The sequence below is a fragment of the Falco biarmicus genome, chromosome 6 (assembly GCF_023638135.1).
Source record: "Falco biarmicus isolate bFalBia1 chromosome 6, bFalBia1.pri, whole genome shotgun sequence".
Classification (NCBI taxonomy): domain Eukaryota; kingdom Metazoa; phylum Chordata; class Aves; order Falconiformes; family Falconidae; genus Falco; species Falco biarmicus.
In genome coordinates this window covers 82,393,681-82,416,811 of record NC_079293.1, presented here as the reverse complement: position 1 = coordinate 82,416,811, position 23,131 = coordinate 82,393,681, and the positions used below count along the sequence as shown (strand labels likewise).

The 23,131-nt window shown below is 37.1% G+C and overlaps 1 protein-coding gene across 3 annotated transcripts in view; it reads left to right on the top strand.

Annotated features, from left to right (window-relative positions):
- The window catches only part of LYST (lysosomal trafficking regulator), a 96,739-nt gene that overhangs the window by 53,037 nt on the left and 20,571 nt on the right, over positions 1 to 23,131 (top strand). For all 3 annotated transcript variants that reach the window (XM_056342888.1, XM_056342887.1, XM_056342889.1), the window contains exons 17-34: positions 800 to 1,045; positions 2,661 to 2,834; positions 3,346 to 3,495; positions 4,089 to 4,226; positions 6,581 to 6,779; positions 8,055 to 8,186; positions 10,453 to 11,080; positions 11,554 to 11,731; positions 12,646 to 12,815; positions 14,267 to 14,497; positions 15,405 to 15,571; positions 16,067 to 16,216; positions 17,674 to 17,865; positions 18,393 to 18,571; positions 19,714 to 19,920; positions 21,144 to 21,320; positions 21,798 to 21,874; positions 22,810 to 22,998. In XM_056342888.1, the coding sequence (XP_056198863.1) occupies positions 800 to 1,045; positions 2,661 to 2,834; positions 3,346 to 3,495; positions 4,089 to 4,226; positions 6,581 to 6,779; positions 8,055 to 8,186; positions 10,453 to 11,080; positions 11,554 to 11,731; positions 12,646 to 12,815; positions 14,267 to 14,497; positions 15,405 to 15,571; positions 16,067 to 16,216; positions 17,674 to 17,865; positions 18,393 to 18,571; positions 19,714 to 19,920; positions 21,144 to 21,320; positions 21,798 to 21,874; positions 22,810 to 22,998 (3,584 nt within the window). The remainder of the gene's footprint in view (positions 1 to 799; positions 1,046 to 2,660; positions 2,835 to 3,345; positions 3,496 to 4,088; positions 4,227 to 6,580; positions 6,780 to 8,054; positions 8,187 to 10,452; positions 11,081 to 11,553; positions 11,732 to 12,645; positions 12,816 to 14,266; positions 14,498 to 15,404; positions 15,572 to 16,066; positions 16,217 to 17,673; positions 17,866 to 18,392; positions 18,572 to 19,713; positions 19,921 to 21,143; positions 21,321 to 21,797; positions 21,875 to 22,809; positions 22,999 to 23,131) is intronic.

The window sequence follows — 23,131 nt, the reverse complement described above, 5'->3', positions numbered from 1 at the left end:
GGAAGGAATGGAACAGTGAAAAGCCTAACAAATCAGTCATGCATCTTTCAAGCTTATTTTGCCTTACAAAACACCAAATAAAAGAGAGAACAACTGTGTGCTCGAGTGAGGAATTAATCTCTACACTTTTGCATAGAATGGAAGTGCCTTAAATGTAATTATTTCTCTGTTTTAAAAAACCTCCCAAATGTAATCATTGCACGTTTTCTGTGAAAATGAGTCTGTTAACTTCCACAAGAGCTTTAGGTTTGGTCTAAGTCTCTTCATCAGTAACGAAAGCTCTTCTATTGAGATCCTCTTATGGCAAAGCTGATTAAAGGATAGACGTAAAACAAAATTTGGAGAAATTCTGAAAAAAATAGCAGATAGCTTCCTATTTTAGACTTGCCACTTTAGAAGGAGAAACAATTTGCCCAGTACCTCTGTATGCTCATTTTCTTTCAACCTTGTAACTTTTCTGCAAAATGGTTGTAATTATTCTTCAGGTGGTAAGAGGGGTATCCTTGGTGGTATTTTTTTAGTGTTTTCTTAACTTTCTAAGCTGTAGCTGTTGCATACATTTTCTAAAATTTAGGAATCCTCTTGGGTTTTAGTGCATATGCATCCACACAAAACTTAAGAGCATGCTCATGGTACAGTAGAAATGGGCTGCCAGAGTTGCTGCTGCTTGCTGTTAAGTAGCTTTTGCATGTGGCTTTTTGGTTTTTTGGGGGTGATGTGGTTTTATATTAAACTTCTTTGGAAAAAAAAAAACCAACCAAACCCAACCCATCTTATAAGTTTATTTCTTTGATTTCAGGAGAGTCTTGCTGTTGTTTATACCACATGCTGCCCTGGTCAGTATACCATATATGAACCTGTTATTAGACTGAAAGGTCAAGTCAAAACTGTACCTTCTCAGAGACCTTTCAGTTCAAAAGAAGTTCAGAGCAATGTATTGGACTCTCATCACCTGAAAACACTTCAGTCTGTTGAATATAAAACTCTTCAGGGTATACTACATGAAATCGGAGGAACTGGTGCATTTGTATTCCTCTTTGCTAGGGTAAGAGGGCTGGAGGAGGGGGGGGTCCATGTATGTGTTCTCCCATATAAAATTTTCCTTGGATCTTGGGTAGCAAATCACGTATTCTAACTGCCTTGCTCTAGTCTGCATGTGATTTCTTTTTTTCTTAAAGAAAATATGTAGAAAATACCTGTGGCTTAACACAGACTACACCATGCAGGTTGTCTTAAATTGGAAACTTAAATCTATTACCTAATGTTTTTTATAGTATTGCTAGAATGTAAGGTGTGGTGCTGCATTCTCATTTAGAGATGGGGCTCTTAAATGTCAGGAGATTATTTTGGGGAGTGATGTAGAACTTACTATATTTTTGCTCTCTAATTTTTAAAGGCACTTAGTTGCCTGTCTTTAGCACTTTAAACACAGGATATTCACAATGCAGGTATGGATAAATGTAAAACTACACAGCATGCAGAGCTTTTTTTATGGAATAAATAGTAGAGAGCTTTGAGACAACCGTTCACCCATGTTCAAAAGCTTATCCTAAGAAAAACTGTGACTTCACAAAATATTAAGGTTGTCAGCTTTAACTTAGTTGCTACTTAGCCTCTCCCTGTAAAGGTCACAGTTAACATTTGTGCTAGGAGTCTCTGAAGGACTAAATTTAATTCAAAATACTAATAGAGGCCTAAAACTTGCGTGGTTTGTGTGCCTTTGGCAATGGTAGTGTTATGAAAGGTATGTGGAGGGCAACCAGTGCACATGAGGCCAGAGGCAGTCAGGTGTTCAGACATTATGAACACATTATGAAGACATTGCCTGCTGTAATTTTAACATCGGTAGTGAAATCTAAGGAGAAGATCTTTATTCATGTTATTGTATTATGTAAATTTATGTGAAGCATGTGCTACATATCCTGCTGTAGATTGTGTCAGTAAAGCAAACAAATGATAGATCAGCTGTCAGACGATACAGGTATATGTGTGTATAACTAAATGCAGCAGAATTAACAAGTACACAGTAAGGAAACCTATAAAAGGCAACCACATGGAATTCCATTTATGTGAGAGCTCCTTCTTGTATGTTTTTTGGTAAAAATACTATTTGCTCTTTCTTGGGATTTAAGAACTGTAGGAAGCAGAGAGAAGAATGGTCCATGCTCTTCATCTACAAAATTGCTTGTCTCTTATGAGCAAAACAAATCTTTAATGTTTGACACTTCCAGGTAGGGATAGTCTTAGATTTTCAGGAACATCAATTTAAATCTTCCCTTAAACATTTAGGAAACATAATTTTCCAGGGTGAACAGAGTTTATTCTTAGTGGCTTATGTATTTCATAACCTTGTGATTTTGTACTATGGCAAGAATAAATTGGTGCCTTCTACTTAAATTTTATTTAGAATGGACTTTCTCCTTAAAAAGGGATTCTTGTAATGGGACTACTTTTCCTTAGCAGATCATAATTTACCACAGTAGGAATTACCACTGCAGAGAGAATATCTGCATGTACATATAGGAAAAAATGAAGGTTATGGACATAACCTCAAAATCTTTAAAACAGATTTAATCCAGAAGCTATAATTTAAGTCTGCAACAAAGCATTTTTTCTAAATGTGTCTCATTTAAACTGTCTTATTAAATTTGCCTTTTCAGGTTGTAGAGATTAGCAGCTGTGAAGACACTCAAGCTTTAGCGCTACAACTTATACTATCTTTAACAAAATACAATCAACAGAGGATACAGGAGATGGACAATTGTAATGGCTATTCTATGATTCATCGAGTGTTGATCAAACCCAAGTGCATTGTTGGATTTTGCATGCTGAAGGTAGCGCTCTGTAAACCTGATACTTTGTTCAACATTAGCACAAATTTATAAACTTCTCTGTGATTTTTAAAGCTGTTTGACGCTGTCTTCACAAAGGAAGAACAGCGATTTGGAGCAAGTTAGGGCTAGGAATGTTTTGCTTTGAACTAGAAACTCTTGATAGGTGCGGAGAGAAAAGTGTTGAAAGACCCTGATTTCAGGAGATGGGGGGCAAAACCCAACTTTTTCTGTGAGCAAAGATCTTCAAGTAAGCTGAGACGCATAAGCAATTAATAAAAACATTTGAGCATGCTTGAAAATCTTTTCCAAAAAAATTGTGCAGGGGTGTTAAAAGAACAAAGCCTCTTAAATATCTCCAGTGGGGTTACTAAACTTGGTAACTGTTTTCAAAGCTGACCAGATAGATAGAAGCCTTCACTTGGTAGTTTGATATATCTTTAAAGATTTTTTGAAAAATTGGATAGGACTACTGCTGTGTGTTTGACACTAAAATTTTTTTCCCCTCTTTAAGACTCTCCTTGAAGGATGCTGCAGTGATGAGATTCTCTGTATAAATGAAAATGGGCAATTCATGCTTGACGTGGATTCTACTGCAGTTATCCAAGATGTTCAGTTATTAGAAAAGCTGCTGCTTGACTGGAAGATATGGTCTAAAGCAAAGGTAATTACTTTCGTTTTGGAAAGATGTGAAGTCTAAAGGTCAGTATTTTAAAAACAGAGAAAGTACTATGAGGTCAGAAATGAATTGCTCCAGTTAAATGTCAGTAACTACTAAAACTTTCTAAAATTAGTGCTCCTTATTTTTCTTTGAATAGCTGGGAGTAGCATCAAGCTCCCATTATCTGATGCAGGTAGCATGAGTGTATTGAATTCTGTAAACAAAGTGTACATAAACAGCTTGTCAGTTGAATGGATTAATTTTTTAGGGAAACTTGTTACAACTGAGGAAGCCCTGCTTCCCTCTGGAGTTGCTGTTGGAAATAACCATCCAGTGTTAATATAGTAAATGGCAGGCAAAACCAGTTTTAGACAAATACTTTTTTTAGCTTAATTGTTAAAAAGCACTTAATCTTCTGTGAGCATCACTTTTCTGATAGTTTCTAGTTCTGATCTGACCATTTGCAGATAAACTTAGTCTTTTTCTTAGGTGCAAAACTGTCTTGGTTATGTTCCTGAACAATTTTGTTTTCTTATTCTCAGTGTGTAGATGGAGAAATACATTTCTGAAGCAGTGTTCCTGTTTTGTTTTTCCAGCAAGGTGTATGGGAAACGCTGTTAGCAGCTCTAGAAATCCTGATCAGAGCTAATCATCACCAACAGATGTTTAACATTAAACAGCTATTGAAAGCGCAAGTTGTACATCACTTCCTGCTAACTTGTCAGGTTCTGCAGGTACCTTCCCTCTGAAATCCTACTTTGTGCTTGACAAATACTCAGGTTTACTTGGGGCAGGGGAGGGCCGGGGATGACTGAATGATACAGGAAAAAACTACTTAACTACTTCAGCAGACTGTTCTCCATGCTTCCAGACCTCTTTACAGCAACACCACCTGAGGAAGATGAAACTGATGCTACTGGGTGCTCTGTTTACTGCTGGGCAGAAGGGGCAAGAGATTTTAACCATCTAGTATTAGTTGAAAACGCAGGCGTGAGGTTGCTTGCACAATCCATGCATGAGCAGAGGCTGAAATGAACTGTTGTTATCCCAAATCTGAGTTCTTCCCTCAGTGTGTAAGAGCTGACCTACGCAGAGCAGAGATTTATTGCATGTCTGCGCAGAGATGGGTGCTAGGTGGTAAATCCATAAAGCTAGCACAACTCTTAACACATGGTTAAACCCTTTATACACTTTGAGTGCTTGTTTGCAATTACATTTAGTCACACTTAATTCTCACCGGTTCTTAAGAGCATCACCTTCATTTGAAGGTACAGTTCTCTCTTTTCACCCTACATGCTCTGTGGGGAGGGGGCTTTGTTAGTAGGGGGCTCTCCTTGCTTGAGGTTGAATCTTTTAGTATGCCAATTAGTGTAGTTCACAATTAGTTCAGGTAATTTTCTGTTTGTCTCATGAACCATTTGCTGCTCCTTGAGCTTATCTTGTTGCCCCAGGTTGACAAATTTATGGTGTCTGTTTCTTCCCCCAAGGCCATGTTTCATTAACTGTAAGGATTAATAACATCCTCTGTTTCTCAAATTCTTTCTTGTTTTTCACTATAGATATATACATACTTCTTCTTCCTTTCTCTTTCTTCTTAAAGTAGATAATTCTTGTATCCTTGTGACCTTCTTAAAAAGACCTGAGATGTCTCATAGTAGTTCCAGTCTTCATTACTGGAAGACATGGGTACTGTGCATGCAGGTAGCAGAAACTGCCTGTCCTCTGTCTCACCAGAGCTAACAGGGCAACTGTCCTGTGGAACTCGGCCTGAGCTCTTCTCTCAAAATTCTGATCCAGTAGTAGCTTCATTCATGGCGTGGGGATAGCTATTCTAAAAAGGGCTTTGGGGAAGTGCTTCAACCCTTTGATAGACACTTAGGAACATGATTTTTGAAATGGCTTCCTGCTTATAATACATCTTTATTTGTGAAAATAGGTATTGTAATCCCTTTTTTCTACGCTGTATTTTCTATCTGAAATTCCTTTCGTTTTGCACTCTTACCACATGAAATGCATTTCTTGTTTTTCCCTCTCTTAATGATTTTTTTCATGTGACTTAATTTTCATTGCTGTAAATTTTGAATGTCGTCTTTTTCATGTGATAGTTCCCTACTTTTGGAACTTATTACTGGTATAGTTAATTTGTATATTAATGCAAATGCCTAGATACAGAGTATTGTATAGTATTTTCTTTGTCTTTTGCACGAGTACAAACACTTAATACATGCCTATTGGGGAAACACTTAACTTCTTAATTTAAAAAAACCAAAAGTACTAAAATTGGCCAACAATGATTTGCCAACTTTTTTAGTGATGGATTGGAAGGTAAAATGATATAAACCATTCTCTTTGAAAACCTCACTTAAATTAACTTCATTCAGTCTTCTCTTACAGCAGTCTCAGTTAAGGTGGTTGGGTACCAAAAAGAGGTGAAGTTTGGAGAAGTTAGGAGCAAGTTAATCATTGTGCTGCGTTGACAGTGAGGTTTCCCACAAGCTTCTTGAAGTCCTGTTTAAAATCATTATTCAGTTAATAGATTATTTCTTTCAAATAGCCAAAGTGTATAGAGTGCTTGATCAAATGGAGATTATAGGTATAATTACCAATGAAATCTCAGATGTGTATGTTTATAAAAATGGCTAATGAGGTGAAAATACACACGACTGTGTCACACTGTTCAGGAAGTTCTTAGTATGCTTGAGATGTTAGTATCAGCAACTGCTATAATTTCTCTGCAAATAGGTCATACAATGACAGTATAGTGACACTTCCAGTGGTGATTTGTGTCCTCAGGCTCCAGCATTTCAAGTCAAAGTAGTATAGTATGCAGAAGATCTTAATAGTCTAAGAATAAACTTGCATAATGTCAGCAATATTTTGTTTATGCCTGAATTTTGAATGTGCTGGACTTGGGTAACATTGAGTAGGTACAGTAACACCTCTCAAAGAATACAGGCTCTGTTACCTTAAGCCCTTTCTCTTGTCCTTTTTTTTTTTTTTTGAAATTGTTATGTTGTAGTAGAACAGACAACTCCTGTCAAAATAAAAATACAAGTAACTTAACAGTTGTACTGCTCTTCCTTTCTAGGAGCATAAAGAAGGGCACCTTGCATCCCTGCCTCGGGAGGTTTGCAGGTCATTTGTGAAAATAATTGAAGAAGTACTTGGATCTCCCCCAGACCTGCAACTGCTGACACTGGTCTTCAATTTCCTATTAGCAGTTCACCCTCCCACTAATACATACGTTTGTCACAATCCTACCAACTTCTACTTTTCCCTGCACATAGGTAGGTATATCATTTAACTAGAAATAAACAATAAGATAAAAATCTAATCAGAAATCAATATCTTAAAAAAAACCCTTTCACTCTTATGTGAGTGAATTCTATGCATATATTATTGGATTGCTATATTGTAATAGTTATATATAAAAAGTTACTGAACTCTTGGGACTTAGTAAAGTAAAAGTAATTTACACTACTGAGAGACATTACAGTTAGACTTAGTTTGCTTGGCTTAGTTTGAGAGCTTTCTTTCTGTCTACAGCCAGTAATGTCTCTAGTGGTTATGTATTTAACTTTCTTTAAAGTTTGATGCTGCCAAATGGAATGGATAACGTTAGCTGTCTGTATGGACGCATTTGCCTGTAGGCAAATCTTAGAGAAAAATGTCTTAAGTTACCTGTAAATGGGGCTTCTTCAGAAATATACATGTCTGTGGTCCTGTCTCCATCTCTACTTGTTTCCTGTTACTGAATTCCTAGAAAAATAAAAGGCCTGAGGAGCATTTTTAGCAAATGATCAGTTGCACTGCAAGATGTCATTGGCAGGTACCGTCAGTACATTGCATACTGAAAGTACCGATGTGCTTTGAGGAGTATGGATCTAGGATGACAGCTGTCTTTAACATATCTATACTAGATTATAATTTTGGCAAAATAAGTGATGAGCTGTAAAAATTCTTTCTTGCTCTTTTAAAAAATGAGGAACTGGTAGATGTATAGTTCATGCTTTAATATTAGTCTTGTACAGCCTTGACCATAACCTACGTAAACACGGAAAGCATCATTTAAGTTTGAAATAATCTTCTCCTTTTGCAGATGCCTGTGTACCTCCAGTTTTAGTAATCATCTTCAAAGGCAATACAGTTTGTTTTAGCTCTGTCTGTCCTCTAATACCAATAGATGTAAAATTCTGACTGAGTAGAATGCACTTTTTGTTACCTTGAGCCTTATTAGGTGCACCTGTTTGAGAAGTCACCTGTTTTTGACATGGCAGAAAGTCAAAATTACTACTGCTTGTATGCCTGCGAGGACCATCTTTAAATACAATTACTTTATAATATCATAGTATTTTCACTACCCTGAAGTAAATTTTAAAGGTATATCACTACAACAACAAATTGTTTTAAAGTGCTTTTTCTCAGATGCTCATGAGTTGATATTTGCCACTAGTCTCCAGTCATCAGCTTGAAATGTAACCTGGCTACTAGAGTCTAAATATACCAAGAATGCGAACTTAAAAAGCTTTTATGTGACTTTTCCCCTTGTCCTTTCTTTCTAGATGGCAAAATATTTCAGGAGAAAGTTGAATCACTTAAGTACCTGAGAAATTCCAGCAGTGGTGGGAAGTCAATAGATAGTTCTGCGTTTGTGATTACAACTCCAACTGGATTTACAGCTTTACCACTTGGAGGTAAAACAATGCTGGCAAAGCAAGGGCGTTAAGACAGTCCTTTGGCAGATGACTAGAGTGTCTTGAAGTATTACTTATCACAGGTTTTTTACAAAGCTCCCTCTGCCCATTGGTACTTGATGCCTGCACAGCCAAATAAAAGGATAGAAGTGAATGTGCTGCTTAAACTGCTCTTGATTATCAAGTTGAGACAAGTGCCACGTTGATGGCTCAGGGAGTAAAGTGGACCAGACAGCTGAACGATTTCATTTGTTAAACAGACCTGCTAGAGATGTATGAGAATGGCTTATTAACCAGGCAATAGTTGAAATAGTGAGCCATAAGCAGCTCTCCTATCTGTTCAAAAAGCATTAAGCTGATACTTTTATTTGTGCATGATTGTTACCATCCATCTAAAGACAGTACTAAAGCATTGGTGTTTACTTGTACTGCAGGTGTATATATACTGTTCCTACATGACAGAGGATGGGAAAGTAGATCTTATAAAGAACAACTTAGATGCCTTGGCTAGATAAACTAAAATTGAATGGCTTACTAGAAACGGTCTCATTACATAGCGTGCTAAACAAGTTGAGGTCTATAAAGATAACTGCTTTAATAGCTTTTGAATTCAGCTGCTATAGATGCTGAAATAGTGTGAAGTTATTAGTTCAGGCTGTTCACTTTTTTCATTTGGCATGCTGTCAGTGTGATGGTTTTTGCATCATTATTGAATTAGATTTTTAATCATACTTTTTACACAGGTTTGCATAGGCGATCAATTATGTTTTAGCTCCTTTATTTATAGGAGAGAACTTGGGCATAAGCCTTTATGTTTATTGACAATAAGAAATAAATTTAAAAAAACCTGCACAATCTAAGCAAAGTTTACCAATATATACAAAATAGGAGTAGAAATTATTACTCTGATCTCTAAGCTATATTTTTCAGATTGTGTATGACTGCTATATTCTGTGTATCGACAATGTAATACCTCTTACAACTGATGTCTTGTTGCTGCTTTGCTTAGGAAAAGCAAATTGAGTCTTCAAGCACTACTTGAATTAAAACAGTGTTAGTTCAAGTGTCTTTGAATAAAAACAGTGATAGGAGGAGCAGACCACAGTACTAAATTGCGTATGGAATTAGTCATTCTCCCATATAGATTATATATGACATCTTACTCTTCTAAACAGAGTAACTTTTATATCAATAGAACCAAACTGTTATGAACAAAGATTATTTTTTTTGTGAAAACAGATGTTGGAGTGTTGTGGTTCTGAATTTGAATTTCTAAATTTAGATAAAATACTTGAAATGGTATGTTTGTTAGGCAACTTGCTGCCTGCATGTGGGTTTGCAATTTGTGGCACTACCTGCTAATATCCATGCCATCTTGGCTGTGAGATTGTTGCAGCTATATAAATCTTACCTGTTTTTGGAAGGCCGGCTTGGTCTGGCTATGGTTTGCTTGTGTCTATATATAATTTGTATATTTGTTTTAGATATATATATCACTCAAAAAAAAAAAATTCCTGGTGCATCATCATTGCATTAGTACTAACTGGTGCATAGTCTTCAAAATACTTGTGAATGAACAGTCTCCTCTTTCTAGACTAATAGAAAGCTTCTTCTACCAGTCTGGTATACAGACTGTTTTCCATCTTAAAAACTTATTTTATGAAAGACATCTGTAATGTGCTCAAAGGTTGACTATTTCAAGTCAAAATGTGCACTTCAGAGGAAGCCCTATTAAATAAGCAGTGATTTGTTATAAATCTGAAGTGTGTGTAAAGCCTTGGTGCAGAAGGGTTGGTGAATAGTATTGCAATGTCCTCTGAAACACTTTGGTGGATTGGAGCTCTTCCAGAAGAGCTCCAAATAAAGCAGCCTGCTCTGTTTGACTCTGCTTTGAACAAGGAGGTTGGACTAGACAGTCTCCAAGAGATGCCTTCCACCCTCAATGGTTCTATGATTCTGTACAAATTCCTGCTGAGGGTTGGTTGAGAGGTTCATAATATAAATCCAGAAACTGCAGTATATATGCAAAAATTACTTTGCATTTTATGTATCTTTCAGACTTGTGACTTGCTAAATATATGGCTGCATAATAGTTTACTCCCTCTACTCGATTGTCTGTATCTGAGCTATGCCAGGTGTTGAATCAGGTTTGTCACGTAAAATTAGCTTGGCTCATCACTGTGATAAATGCATATGGAGTGTAACATTGAGGGAAAAGCTTGTTTGTACTGTAAAAGGAATGCTAAAGAAATCCTTGTTTCTCTAGGGAACAATTCCACTGCTAGCGTGCAGCAGAAGATAAGCTCTCAGGCACCTAAAAGGCTTTGTAAAAGCTTGCCAGCATCTCCTGCTTCCTCACCTGAAGTTCTTCGAAAAAGACTAATTGAAAGAATGGGAAGAAGCATCGATGACTTGCAGACTATTGGCAAGCGTGACTACATTGATCTCCAGGGTAGAACTGGTTTTGTAGGAAGCTCGGGATCTGTAAAGAGAGTACAAGAAGAACTCTTTCTCAGCAGTTGTGAGTCTGCAAAAACAGTTTGTGACTCAGAGTTAACATCTGCTGAAACGTTTGAAGATATTGCAAAAGAAGAGTTATCTGAAAATGAGGGTAAAGAAGTAGATACAGACCTGAAATGTAATGAAGGTGGTGCTGCTGCAGCTGAGCCATCCCTACGTCGTCCAGACAATCTGAAAGGGCTGCCTTCATTTCAGAAGAGTCAGGGTAATTTTGCAGGTTTGGGCTTAGCGTTTTCTGTTCACGGAGGGTCATCAGCCATTGCTCGCTGGCCGAGCTTTGCTGACAAGAATGTACTTCCTGAAGACTGGGAGAGCCTTGCTTTTTCTTCATCTAATGAGAATACCCAAAAGCCATCTGAAAGCCCTGATGACAGGTAAGCAGATAAAATAATCAATTACCGGTAGCTCTCTATGACCTTTAATTTCACAATTCTTTGGTCTTGATTACTCTTCTACAAAAATCGGAAGCCTGAAAGTTAAGGGGATGTTTTCAATAGCTGTTACAAACCAATTCATGAAGCTCTTAGGCTCTAGAATTGTGGTGTTTCAATTTCTTGCACGATTTACATAGCAAACTTTAAAAATCAGGATTTTTTCTATTCATGGTAGGCATGGGAACTTGTTATGCTAGTTCACAAAATCTCAAACAAGTAGGTTCTGGTCAGATTATCCTTTTTGCTATCTGACATCCAAAAATGTGTGAATGAAGAGTGTTATTAGAGAATTGGAGAGATGTTTGCCAGATTTCCTCTTCCTCCTGCCCCCCAAGTGTAGCTAACAATTATGCGTTTTTTAATGTTTCCTGTTGTAGATAAACTCTGGATAAAACATATTCATCTGTTTTCAGATGTACAGAAGACAGTCTTGTGCTTATCTGTTGTGGATTGTATGACCTCTTACGTGGAGTTCTCCTAATCCTACCAGATGTCATGCTAGAAGATGTGATGGACAAACTTATCCAACCTGACTATCTTATAGTTCTTGTGAACCACCCATCTCCTCTCATACAACAAGGAGTCATTAAAGTAGGCCTATATAAAATGTTTTCAGCTGAAGTTGTGAACTAGCGTAGCTAACATGTTGGAAACATGAAGTTTTGTTAAACCTAGAAAACCGAAGCAAAAAAAAAATATAATTTGAGTTTTAAGATAATTTTTAAAACATTAAGATTAAAACCAAAAAAACCTTACAAACCCCCCCAAAACAAAACAGACCACACAAACGTAGAATCTTTCAATAGATCACAGATTACATATATCTAAGCCAGAGGTCTTAAGAAGCATATGACATTACTGATGTAAATGAAAGCAACAATGCAGAAAGTCAGTGACTCTTCAACATTAAACATGTGATTCACTGTGTCAAATTAAGGTGCGAGCAGAGTTTTGACTTATGACATAGTTGACTTTCAGTTATTCTGGGAAGTCATCCACACATTTGTGGCCTGAACATGGACTTGAAGCTTCAAAATGTTTTCAGGGTTTTTTTTTTTTTGTAATATTGATAAGGACAGTGTTTCTGCATGTTAACATTATATAGGTGAAAAGCTTGAGTAGATCTGTATTTTAATCTGAAAAAGAATAAATTTATATGTACTTCTTTTATAAATCTGTTAAAGCCATACACTTGCATATGCACCAGAGTGCAGGATTTAACAAATATACAAAGCTTGGATGTATTTATGTATGCATTTTATAACTTAACGTGTGTGATTTCATCTCCCCTAAACTTTCCTAAAAGCCTGAGTCTTTGGATTAAAAGGATGAAGTCAGCTATTGTAACTGCAATCTACACTGCCCTTTGTTACAATAGTGCAACTGATGTTTGTAGTCGGGAATTTTAAAAATGATTTCAAACAGTTCAAATTACAGATGAGAAGTTTCAAGGGAGTTATATTAAATGCTTAAATCTTACATCATAATTATGCATTTACTTTTAGTTGTTGGATGCGTATTTCAACAGAGCAAGGAGGGAGCAGAAGGAGAAATTCTTAAAGAATCGTGGCTTCTCCTTGCTAGCCAACCAGCTGTACCTTCACCAGGGGACTCAGGAAGTTGTAGAGTGCTTTTTGGAAATGCTCTTTGGCCGCTCTGTTGGCTTGGATGAAGAGTAAGTAATGCTTTGCTTTTACATCCTGTAACTTAATATTTGAACTGCAAGCACTGCGCTTTGCTGGAGGTAAGGATGTGATAGCTTTCTAATTCCCCCTCTCGTCTTAGTAGTTGTCAACCATAAAAAAAGTTCCTTCGGAACTGTTTTGAAATGTTTTGCTTGTAGCTTTAATACTTAAAAGTATTAAACTTATGACTGTTGTAAGGCCCTTAAAGCTGTTTTCAAACAACTTCATCTGATGGGTGCTGTCAGCTGGGATCTTACAAGCCCTCAGCCCTCCTGAGGGCCTTGGAGGCCTTTGGACTTCAAATGTTCCGTAATCAATTTGACTCGTTCTATTCTTTCTGATTAGACATGAAACTCTGATTTATATCCTTGTAAGTTTTAATTACTAGTCACTAGACTTCTGCTACTGGATTTTGGTAGATGATTAAGGAAAAAGATCGATGCTACAGCAGCTTCCTTGGCTTGGTGCTGAGTTTAAATCCCTATTTCCTTTAGGGAAAATCCCACAGATAAGAGTGCTTGAACCAAAGAGCCACCTCTGTATTGTCAGGAAAGGAGATAATCTTTAAACACACTGCTACCTAAGTAAATAATATTTTTTTAGAATTAGTCCATGTACTTAATGATTGTACGGGGAGAATATGCATCTAAGCATAGTCAGCATTGCAAAAATCTTGCAAAAAGCTCCTTCTCAGCTGCTGCCTCTGCAAGATTTGTAGCCAGATTACTTCTGCCTGTCAGCCTGATCTTCACCCCCAAAAAACCACTCCTGCTTAATTGCAAGACTTAAACGTGGCTGCTTACGTTCTCCACTTTGGGGCTAGTTATTTCCTCAGGATTGATTATGGGGCTGGAAAGGTAGTTCTAATGTCTCCGGTTTTTAGGATTGTGAGTAACAGTCATTTGATGGGCTGATAACCTCGGAATAGCAGTGCAGTTTCTTAATGTACAATTAATACAGGGTCTGAAGCACCGTTCTGAATTTTACAGTTGCAGTAAGCCAGAAGCTGCCAAACTTCAACTTCCACGGTAATGGATATAAGATATCAAACCTGCTGTGGGTCAATATATTACTATATTGATGCCGAGCTGTGTCTGTTTGTCAGTTGTAATAACTATTACTGGAAAGATGAGTCATATTTTTTACACTGATTAAAAACCTCCTCTCTTTTAGTTAAAATTTATGTTGTAGGGAGTTGGTAGTTAGCCGAAGCTTCAGGCATAGTTTTTAGGCACTTCATTTCCTTGTGGCTCTTTGCAGTGTTTATTTTACTTTTATTTTCTTTAGTAGACTGGCATTGTTAGTGCAACGAAATGTAGGAGTTTACCAGCTACATCTTTGCAAAAATACTGGTGTAGGCTGGTATTCCAGCTGCATATACTAGTTGCATGTACCAGGTTGATATTTCAAGGATGTCACTCACTTATGTTTATGTTTATAGATTTGATCTGGAAGATGTTAAGAATGTTGGACTCTTTCAAAAATGGTGTGTCATCCCTGTTCTGGGTCTTATAGAGAACTCTCTGTATGATAATGTTCTGCTGCATAACTGCTTCTGTCTCCTGCTACAAATCATAAATTCCTGCTCAAAAGTTGCAGACCTACTGCTTGATAATGGTTTGCTCTACGTGTTGTGTAATACGCTGGCTGCTCTCAATGGACTGGAAACAAAGTGAGTACTGTATCTGTTGTTATAGTCCAGGCACAACCTTAAGTCTAGCAAAAATTACTCTCTTGTAGTTGTTCTACCTTCTAAAATGATCAGAGATCATGTACAAAATAACACTTTTGGAGGTTTTCAGCTCTAATTATGCCTGTAAGTGAAAGTTAATGTTTAGCTACTCAGTTCAAACAATGGAATATAAAATATTCTTTCCATACCTTAAACTTTCAAGTGAAAAGATATTCTAAAATGCAGGTGTCATAGTGTGTGCACTTTGGATGCTTTTCCTAATAACTCACCTGAACAGAAAGATAAAGGCCCAGGAGATGGTATCATTCTACTGTATTTTTAACCGGTGTCAAAACTGCAGGAAGATTCTCTCTTGTGCTGCCTGTGATTTAATATTTGAGATTTTGAGTAACTTAAATGACTTCATGAATTACAAACATTCTGTACTTTAAGAAAAGTTCTGCAGTGAAGGAAGGAGAGATGGGGTTTTATTAATTTCTTTAGTTAGTATCCTGAAGAAATAGACAGATTTCCTTTTTAGCCCAGTGTAGTTTTAGTTCAGCATAGCTGCAAAATGAGATACCCTGAGTTTTTGAGAAATACAGGATTTCAGACCTGTACTGTAACTTAAAAATCTGATAATACATCATTGCATATCCAACAAAACTTTTTTACAACTTAATGTTAGAATGTCTGAAAGGTTTGCAGGCATCCAGTCTGTCAAAGGTAACATTAAAGAGGTGTCTTTTATTACAATTTTGTAGCCTTCAGCAGTAATGTTTTTTTATGAAGTACAATAGAATAGGTATGGTTGGCAGAAGTAGCAAGGGGAATAGTAATGGGTCTTATTATGGGTTACAGTCTACTAGAATTGTCATGTCTCTGGTAACTACAACTTTGTTTGCAGCATTCCCTTGAATGACTACAAGTTACTTGCATGCGATATACAACAGCTGCTGGTAGCAGTTGCAATTCATGCCTGCAGCTCCTCAGGTTCTCAATATTTTCGTGTTATTGAAGACCTCATTGTGCTGCTGGGTCATCTTCAAAATAGTAAAAATGCAAGGATGCAAAGTAAGTTATCTGCTTATTTTTGGGGTCACGGGACTGGAGAAGTAAATCCCTTCCCCACTGAATTTTTGTTTAAATTAATATTCCTGCCGAGGGAGAAGGGGGAGTTCTCTGGTGATGGATCTTCTTTCTCTAAGTGGTTCTCAGAGTAGTAGTTTTCCTCAGGAGCCTGCCTTGTGGTAAAGAATTGTGTACTGCTAATCTGAACAAACAGCGACTGTAAAAGTTGATTAAGGGTATTTAAATGGAAGTGTTCTATGCAGTTTCATTTATTTTCATATATATGTAATTCATAGATTCAGTGGCTTTTCCATGAGAACTCACTTGTGTACTGTCTGTATCTGTGGAATAATGAGGTGACTTTCTTTCACTTCCATGGAATTGAGAGCTTTACAGCTCTTGACACACTGTGTTCTTTTACTTTTTTTACAAACATCTGGTAAAAATTCATGGAGATGTATAAAGTATGTCATGTGTCCTTTGTATGCCTCTCTGTAGATATGGCAGTTGTTCTGCAGTTAAGAGTTCTTCAAGCAGCCATTGAATTAATAAAAACTACAGCAAACCAAGATGCTCAGGAGCAGGCCGGTTCAGTCCCATCATCTGCACCACATCGCACAATGTTTCAAAAGCGTAAAGGCATTGCTGGTGAGTAGCAGAAGGGTAGTATTCTTGTACGTTCTCCTGGATGTATTACTTTTAAACTGTAATTTTAGTGATACAGTGCATGAGTCCTGTTGCTTTGCTTTTTCTGTGGAGTTGCTTTATAAATACGTGTATTTAGAACAGTGAACATAGTGAACTCGTGGGGTTTTTGTATTGGGAGGAGGGAGTGGGATACGAAAATGAAACCTTGGTCATCTTATTCTTACTGCAGTGTCTAAAGCCAGGTATTACCACCTTTTGGGATTCTCTTCAATTCAAAAGTTACTTAGTAAAGATATTTTAAAAGTAATTTATAGGGTTTATAATAACCAACATCACAATAAGGAAATACCAAAATAAAGTTACTGCATGTAACTTGAACACAGCTCTGGTGTGGGGATTGCATTGTTGCAGAACTTTGTAATTAGTGATCATCCTGAAACAGATACCAGGCACTCCAAATACATATTTATAGTTAGGAATGCAAGATTCCTGGATTCCACTGTGGTTGTGCTCATAAAACACTTGTGCAGTTCTAACTTTTAGCAAGTTAGATTCACAAGTATTTGATAGCTTGTGAATCATTCTGTAAAGGTTTCAGAGTCTTCTGCCTGGAAACTGCTTTTGCGTATCTCTTGTATAAATAAAGTTGAGTTTATGGCTTTTTTTAACTTAAACCTGATGTGTATTTGAGTATTTTTTTAAATAAAATCACCAAAAACTAACCCAGAAACCACCACTGTTGTTCCCCGTTTCCTATGGGAATGCTCATCCTTCATATGGTCAGTTTTTGAGGCCCCTTTCTCTCAGCACTAGTAACTATAGTGCAAGTGTTTCTGTATTGGTGAATCTGGTAAGGCAGTGAAGATAAATAAAATAAAAGATAAATAAAAATAGATAAAAGGTAAATAAAAAGTAGTTACTTCTTAAAGAAGCAAGTACAGTCAAGGCCCACCAGTTCATTTCAAGAAAATTGTAAGGGATATTCCTGTATGTTAGAAATAGTACTTCTATCAAAATTGGTGGTAATGGGTATGGTATGAAGTGTGTTTATAAACTGTTAATATCACTGACTCCTCACTTGTGCTGATAAAGCTACTTTCCAATATGCAGTAATTTTGTTGTATCATTAATTTTAATCATTTATCCTAATTATACAGTAAAAACAGGAATAAAAGTAACTATTTTAGAATCTGATTTACACAAATATGGAAGTTGTATGATAAATCTGGCCTTGAGACTAACTGATTTCATGGTATCACTGGGATTTTATACATTTATTTTCAAATAGAAAAGCTTTTAAGAGGCAAACACCCAAATGACACGTTCCCTTCAATACTGATGTATGTCAAATGTTTTGTTTCTTTAAATGATGTGAACACTTTGAATGAAAGCAGTTGCCAAGTGATAAGTTTCTTGTGCGTTTTAGTAGGATGCTATTAATATTTCTCTACTTAAAGGCTCCAGAAAGTTTTCACTTGCTCAGTCTGATGCTCTGCTGATGAAAATGCGCTCACTAGCAAGTGAAGAATTCAACATGATGATGCAGCGGAGAATGAGCCAAGAAAATCCTATCCAAGCCACTGAGGCGGAGTTTGTACAAAGGTTACAGAGGCTGACTGTTCTAGCTGTTAACAGGCTCATTTATTTAGGTAGGATTTCTTTTTTCATTTCTGTTTTGACAGAGCCAAGGTAGTGCTGTGTGAAAAATGGCTTCTTTTTGCAGTATTGAAGTGTTTGAGGTTGTTGAAGTATTTGAACATTGCTAGCTTAATGGATTTAACTGCAAAACATTATTTTCTGGGTGATTCGTGTCTCAGTATTACATAACTGACAATCTGGATACGGTTTGTGACTGAATGAACTGAACAAGTTGTTTTAATTCTGTGTTAGTCTGTTCATGTGTTAACTGCCTGAATTACTACCTGAAGATTTAACTCTGCTGAAGGGAGCATCTGCTCTCTTGAAATGCATCTGTTTGCATGTCATTGAAATGGCTACGTTTGTTAGTAAGACTCGATAGCTTTGGGGGCTAGTTCAAATTCCACAGAAGCAAGAGAAAGAGTAAGTACGGTAAAAATAGTAGTAAAGGCAGTATTTGATTTAATGCAAACTAAAGGATCGTAGGATTTTCTTGCTTGAGATGGTACTGATCGATATGTGCCTCTTAAATTTTAAGCATCTACTGAAGAGTGCCTTGATGTATTGGGTATAACGGAAAACACAAGTCAAAGCAGACTTTCAGCATCCCAGCTGGAGGTTCCTGAAGAGGAAAGCCAGCAAGAACTACCTAGCAGAACAAATCCTTTTCTTAAAGAAATGTTCAAAATGTTGGTGGAAGGAGTCATAGTATCAACTGTAAGTAATTAGCTGTTGTCCACATTAAAACATATTTCATAAGGTTCGTTTACTAGGAACTTCTAATGCATGAAGACATCTGTCCATAAATGCTTTTCTTACTGTCTCTCAGCTGTGTCATTAAAAACTCTGTTCAGCTTCTCGGTTACTCTGCAGTTGTAAAATAACAAATGCATCTGTTCGGACTTTTACATTAATATTTAGCAAAACTCTGCTTCTTGAACAAGTGCACGAAGGTTAAGTAGTCTTCTGTATAGTCCAGTCCACAAATCTGTTTTTTTAAACCTCAAGGTTTAAGTTTGTTGGAGCCTTAGCAAACAATCTGCGGTGTATCCACAGCTGATGGAGAGTTTCCGAGCACTTTGTCGAGAATATATTTTGGAGTTGGGAAGGGGAACTTTCTCTTTTTTCAGTTGTTGCCAAAGGGCTAAGTGCTCTCTTCTAGCATACAGGTGTTGGCTTTTCAGCCTTTCTAAGGTGGTCAGGTTTCACTTGGGTAATTTGAAATGGTTTTACTGGGAAACTTAACTTACTGCTTCTTGCCTCTGTTTCTCTTGCATCATCTTCATTTAAAAAATAGCTCAACCTGATTTTCTTTCTAGCTCTGGAAAACCAAGTTTGCTTGGTCTGTTATCTTATATCACGCCATACTTGCAATACTTTTCCAAGATGGCAGGTTTCTTTTTGTGAGCACAAGTACCTCAATCCAGTGCCTCATTTCCAATCTTCTGATATAATCCATTCAGAAACTAGTAATTAATGTAGAAGGACTATTCATTAAAATAACTAAATAAAAAACCCCAACCCTTTGATTTTTAAACCCTCTGCATAACAATTTTCACTCTTCAGATTGTATAGTCCCTCTAACTGAATATCCAGTTTAATTTGGAGTTGCATTCCTAATACTGGCAGATTTGAAGGAAGTTTATTTTATCACAATGAACAAACCCCTTTCATTTTTAGTAGAATGCCTTTTGACTTGTAATAGTAATCAGTAAACTGAAATCAAACACTTTATCTCAGTGGAGAAATCCTTACTAACTTACATTCTGATTACACGTACAGTGTTTGGTTTGTGATGTGAAAAACTTAGTGACAGGAAGCCCTGACCCTCTAATATTAAAAAATTGTTGCTTACTTAGGGCACTGGCAGAATGAGCACACCTAAGCACCAGTGGAAGAGAATCCTTTTGTCATGTAAGGATGTGTTCCGTACACAACTTGGGAGGCTTCTTGTGCACAACTTGTCTCCGGCAAGGCCCCTGCAAGAGAGAAAGCAGGCTTTGGAGATGGTACACGAAGTAAACCATCACGAGATTATGCGTGATTGTCTTAGCCCAACTTTGCAAGTAAGTCCAAGTGTGTTTGCGAGAAGTTTGTAAAACCTGTATTCAATTTTTTTTTAATTTGGTTATTTATATCTGTGTGGCTGAAGTTGGTTCACTGCTGGTTTAGCAATGTTTAGTGTAATGACACTTCAATGTCTTAATTTTTTTATTTATTTTTAAAACAAAAATGTCACACAAAATGCCTCTGTATACCCCTGCAACTGCTATGTTATCCTGAGGATCGATAGTTTTGTAAGAGGCAAGATAGGATTATGTCTGGGTATGTTGACTCTGTAGCACATCAGACATCACATCTGCAGTGCAGAAACCAAAGGTGGTACTAGTTTTAACACAAAGAATTTTATTGAGGCTGCTAGAAGGTACCCTGAAACAGTACCTCAATGAAGGAATTACCCTTACCTTGGAAGTCCAACTGCAGGCTTCCTGAAACTCGTAAGAGCTGATTGCCACTAGATTTTTAAGAGGCAGGCAGTCTTCAATTAAAGCCGATACTCTGTCTTTTCTTATTTAACCTTTAATTCTTAAAGTGGGATTGTATATTCTGTGTTCGTACATAGCTGAATAGTTTCTCCCTGCTTTTCTGGGTTTATCAGGAAAAAGCTTTTTTGATTGTACTGTTAGTACAAGTTGAGAGAAAGCAGTTCTTGGGTGAACCTATGACATTTAACGTGTTTCTGATCACATATACATTATTCAATTAAATAAACACTTTGACCAGTAAGAAAAGAGCTGATAGACTAGCAGTTGTTTCTTTGAGGGAGTATCATGTTGAGTGCATTTATGGCCTGTGTCTGCTTAACTTCATTATCTGTCAGCTCTAATTTGATTACTCAAACAAGGTGTGGCATTCTTGGCAGGCAAAATTAGGAGTCTCTAGCATGTAGTTCCTGAAGTATAAACAAGGCTATAGGAGCTGAGTACTTGGGAAAGAAACTTTGCTTTCCTCTAAGCTATTTGAAAAGTCATAAGATGCTGGGCAAAGTTTTACCATGTGGAGGATTAAATTCAGCATGCTCTCTCTAGTTTTCTTAGAGTTTGTCTTCAAACAGTAAAGCAGCTATTTTCTTCAAATCACAGGAAAATTAGTAGAAGAAATATGTCCAGGCTGACTAGAAAAGGGAATAAAGCTAGAGGGGTGGGTGGGAAACTGCTCAGTGTTGTATTGTGGAAATAAGAGTGACCATACATCTCTTATCCCTTCTTCCCTTCTTTTCATCGTCTAGCATGGACCTAAATTGGTGCTTTATTTATATGAGTTAATGCACAATCACAGCGATGAAATGACCAAAGAAGAACGAAGAACAGCAGGAGACTTTGTGAATACGTTGAAAAGTTGTGGTTACAAATGCATTCCCCTGAGCCCACGACCAAAACCAGATCTAATAAAAGCTTTGCAAGAGGTTTGTGAATAAAAATTTTACTTCAAAAACTGAATATATTGGAGACAATTGGCTGTTATATGGGGTCAGACTTTTACTGCAGATAGTCGTTTTTCTTGCTTGGTGTGTGGCTTATGCTTTTTGGAACTCTTTGGGCTTTGAGTATTTGTCCCATACTCAGTGCTTCACAGCGAGCTCACATCTTGGTGCTTCTTGTGAAGCATATTACTTATTACAGACTTTCACCTTTGCCTGGATTAAGCTAGCAGTATCTTTCACTGGCAGGAAAAAACAATTTTTGTTTCCTTGCAAAAAAGATCTAACACTGTATCAATAAAACTGCTGTAACTGAAACGAAATCTTGATGGTTTAAAATACTGTGAAGACATAAGCTGAACAGTTTTATCAGCCTTCCTTTTCTAAATTGGCATGTTCTTTAGCCTCTGCTTCCTTACTTTGTCCATTAAAAAAAAGATAATGTATAAAACTTCCATTTAGGATCAGAAGAAATATGAGATGGAAGAAGGTGTAAACAAAGCTGCTTGGGAGAAGACAATGGCTAACAACCGGCAAAAGTAAGTGCCGCCTTAAAGGGGCTGCAAGAACTCTGTAAGAATGTTCATCAACACCCTATTGCGGAGTTGCCTGTATGATTATTATAAATGTTTTTTCAAATTAACAGCCTTACTAGCTTTCAGTTTTTTACTTTACTGTTATAAAAACAGCTTGACTGCAGGTACCTGCATTTTGGTAGGTTGTATAATAAATGGCACTGCGTCAACTTCAGAACACTGAATCATTTCTTGCACATCTGGCATTTCACTCTTAGTTTTACAGCTGTTGTCTGTCCAGTCACCTCTCCTGTTGCTGTGGTCTGTGCAATGAAATGAAGACAAGTGGCCCTACAAATAACCCGATCCTCAATGAAGAGCATATAATTATATTCAGCATAGTGCTTCCGTGAGCTACATAGACTGCTACTTGGTGTAATTTCGGTAGCTTGTGGTAGATTAGGAGGTTCTTTTCATTAATTTACATTTCAGGCTCTGCTGTAAAAATTAGATCGAGATGCACATGCAACATGCTTCAATACAAGCAACTGTAGTAGCTGTAAAGGTCAGCTTAAAGTCTGTCCAGATAAGGAGTAAGGTTTTACTAGATTGAATAACTTAAGAGATTTAAGCAGTGGTAAATTACTCTTCTTACTTCAAATTTTTGTTGGAATGAGTACATTAATGAGTAAAGCATGCTAATATATAGCCATCGATTTTTTTGATTGGCTTGGCTTGTCTTTGGCCACAAGTAATAGCTTTTTTGAAGGCTAAGAAGCAGATGGTATTCATGAGGCTTGTGAAAATTATGTAGGCTAAGTTGCTCTGCGACTGCTTGTAACAAGACCTCTGGATATCTACTGCCAAACTGGTTGTATTTTATAACGGGTTTGGGTGTCTTGCCTTCCCTTTTCAGTGTGTTTATTTGACATATTAAAACATAACTCTTTTTTCCTCAGTCTCTTTCAACGTCTGGATACAAAATCTAAAGACATTTCTAAAATAGCTGGAGACATCACACAAGCTGTGTCTCTGTCACAAGGAATGGAAAGGAAGAAAGTAATCCAGCACATCAGGGGGATGTACAAGGCAGAGCTGAGTGCCAGCAGACATTGGCAGGAGCTTGTTCAGCAGCTTACCCATGATCGGTAAGTTGTTCTCTCACCTCGGTGAGAAGGCGAGAGAGACACGCTCAGTGCCTAACATGTGCTTCTCATTCTGCTGAGGCACATGAAAAGTAGATGAGATTAAAATTGAAATTACTTTTGCTGATCATCTGAT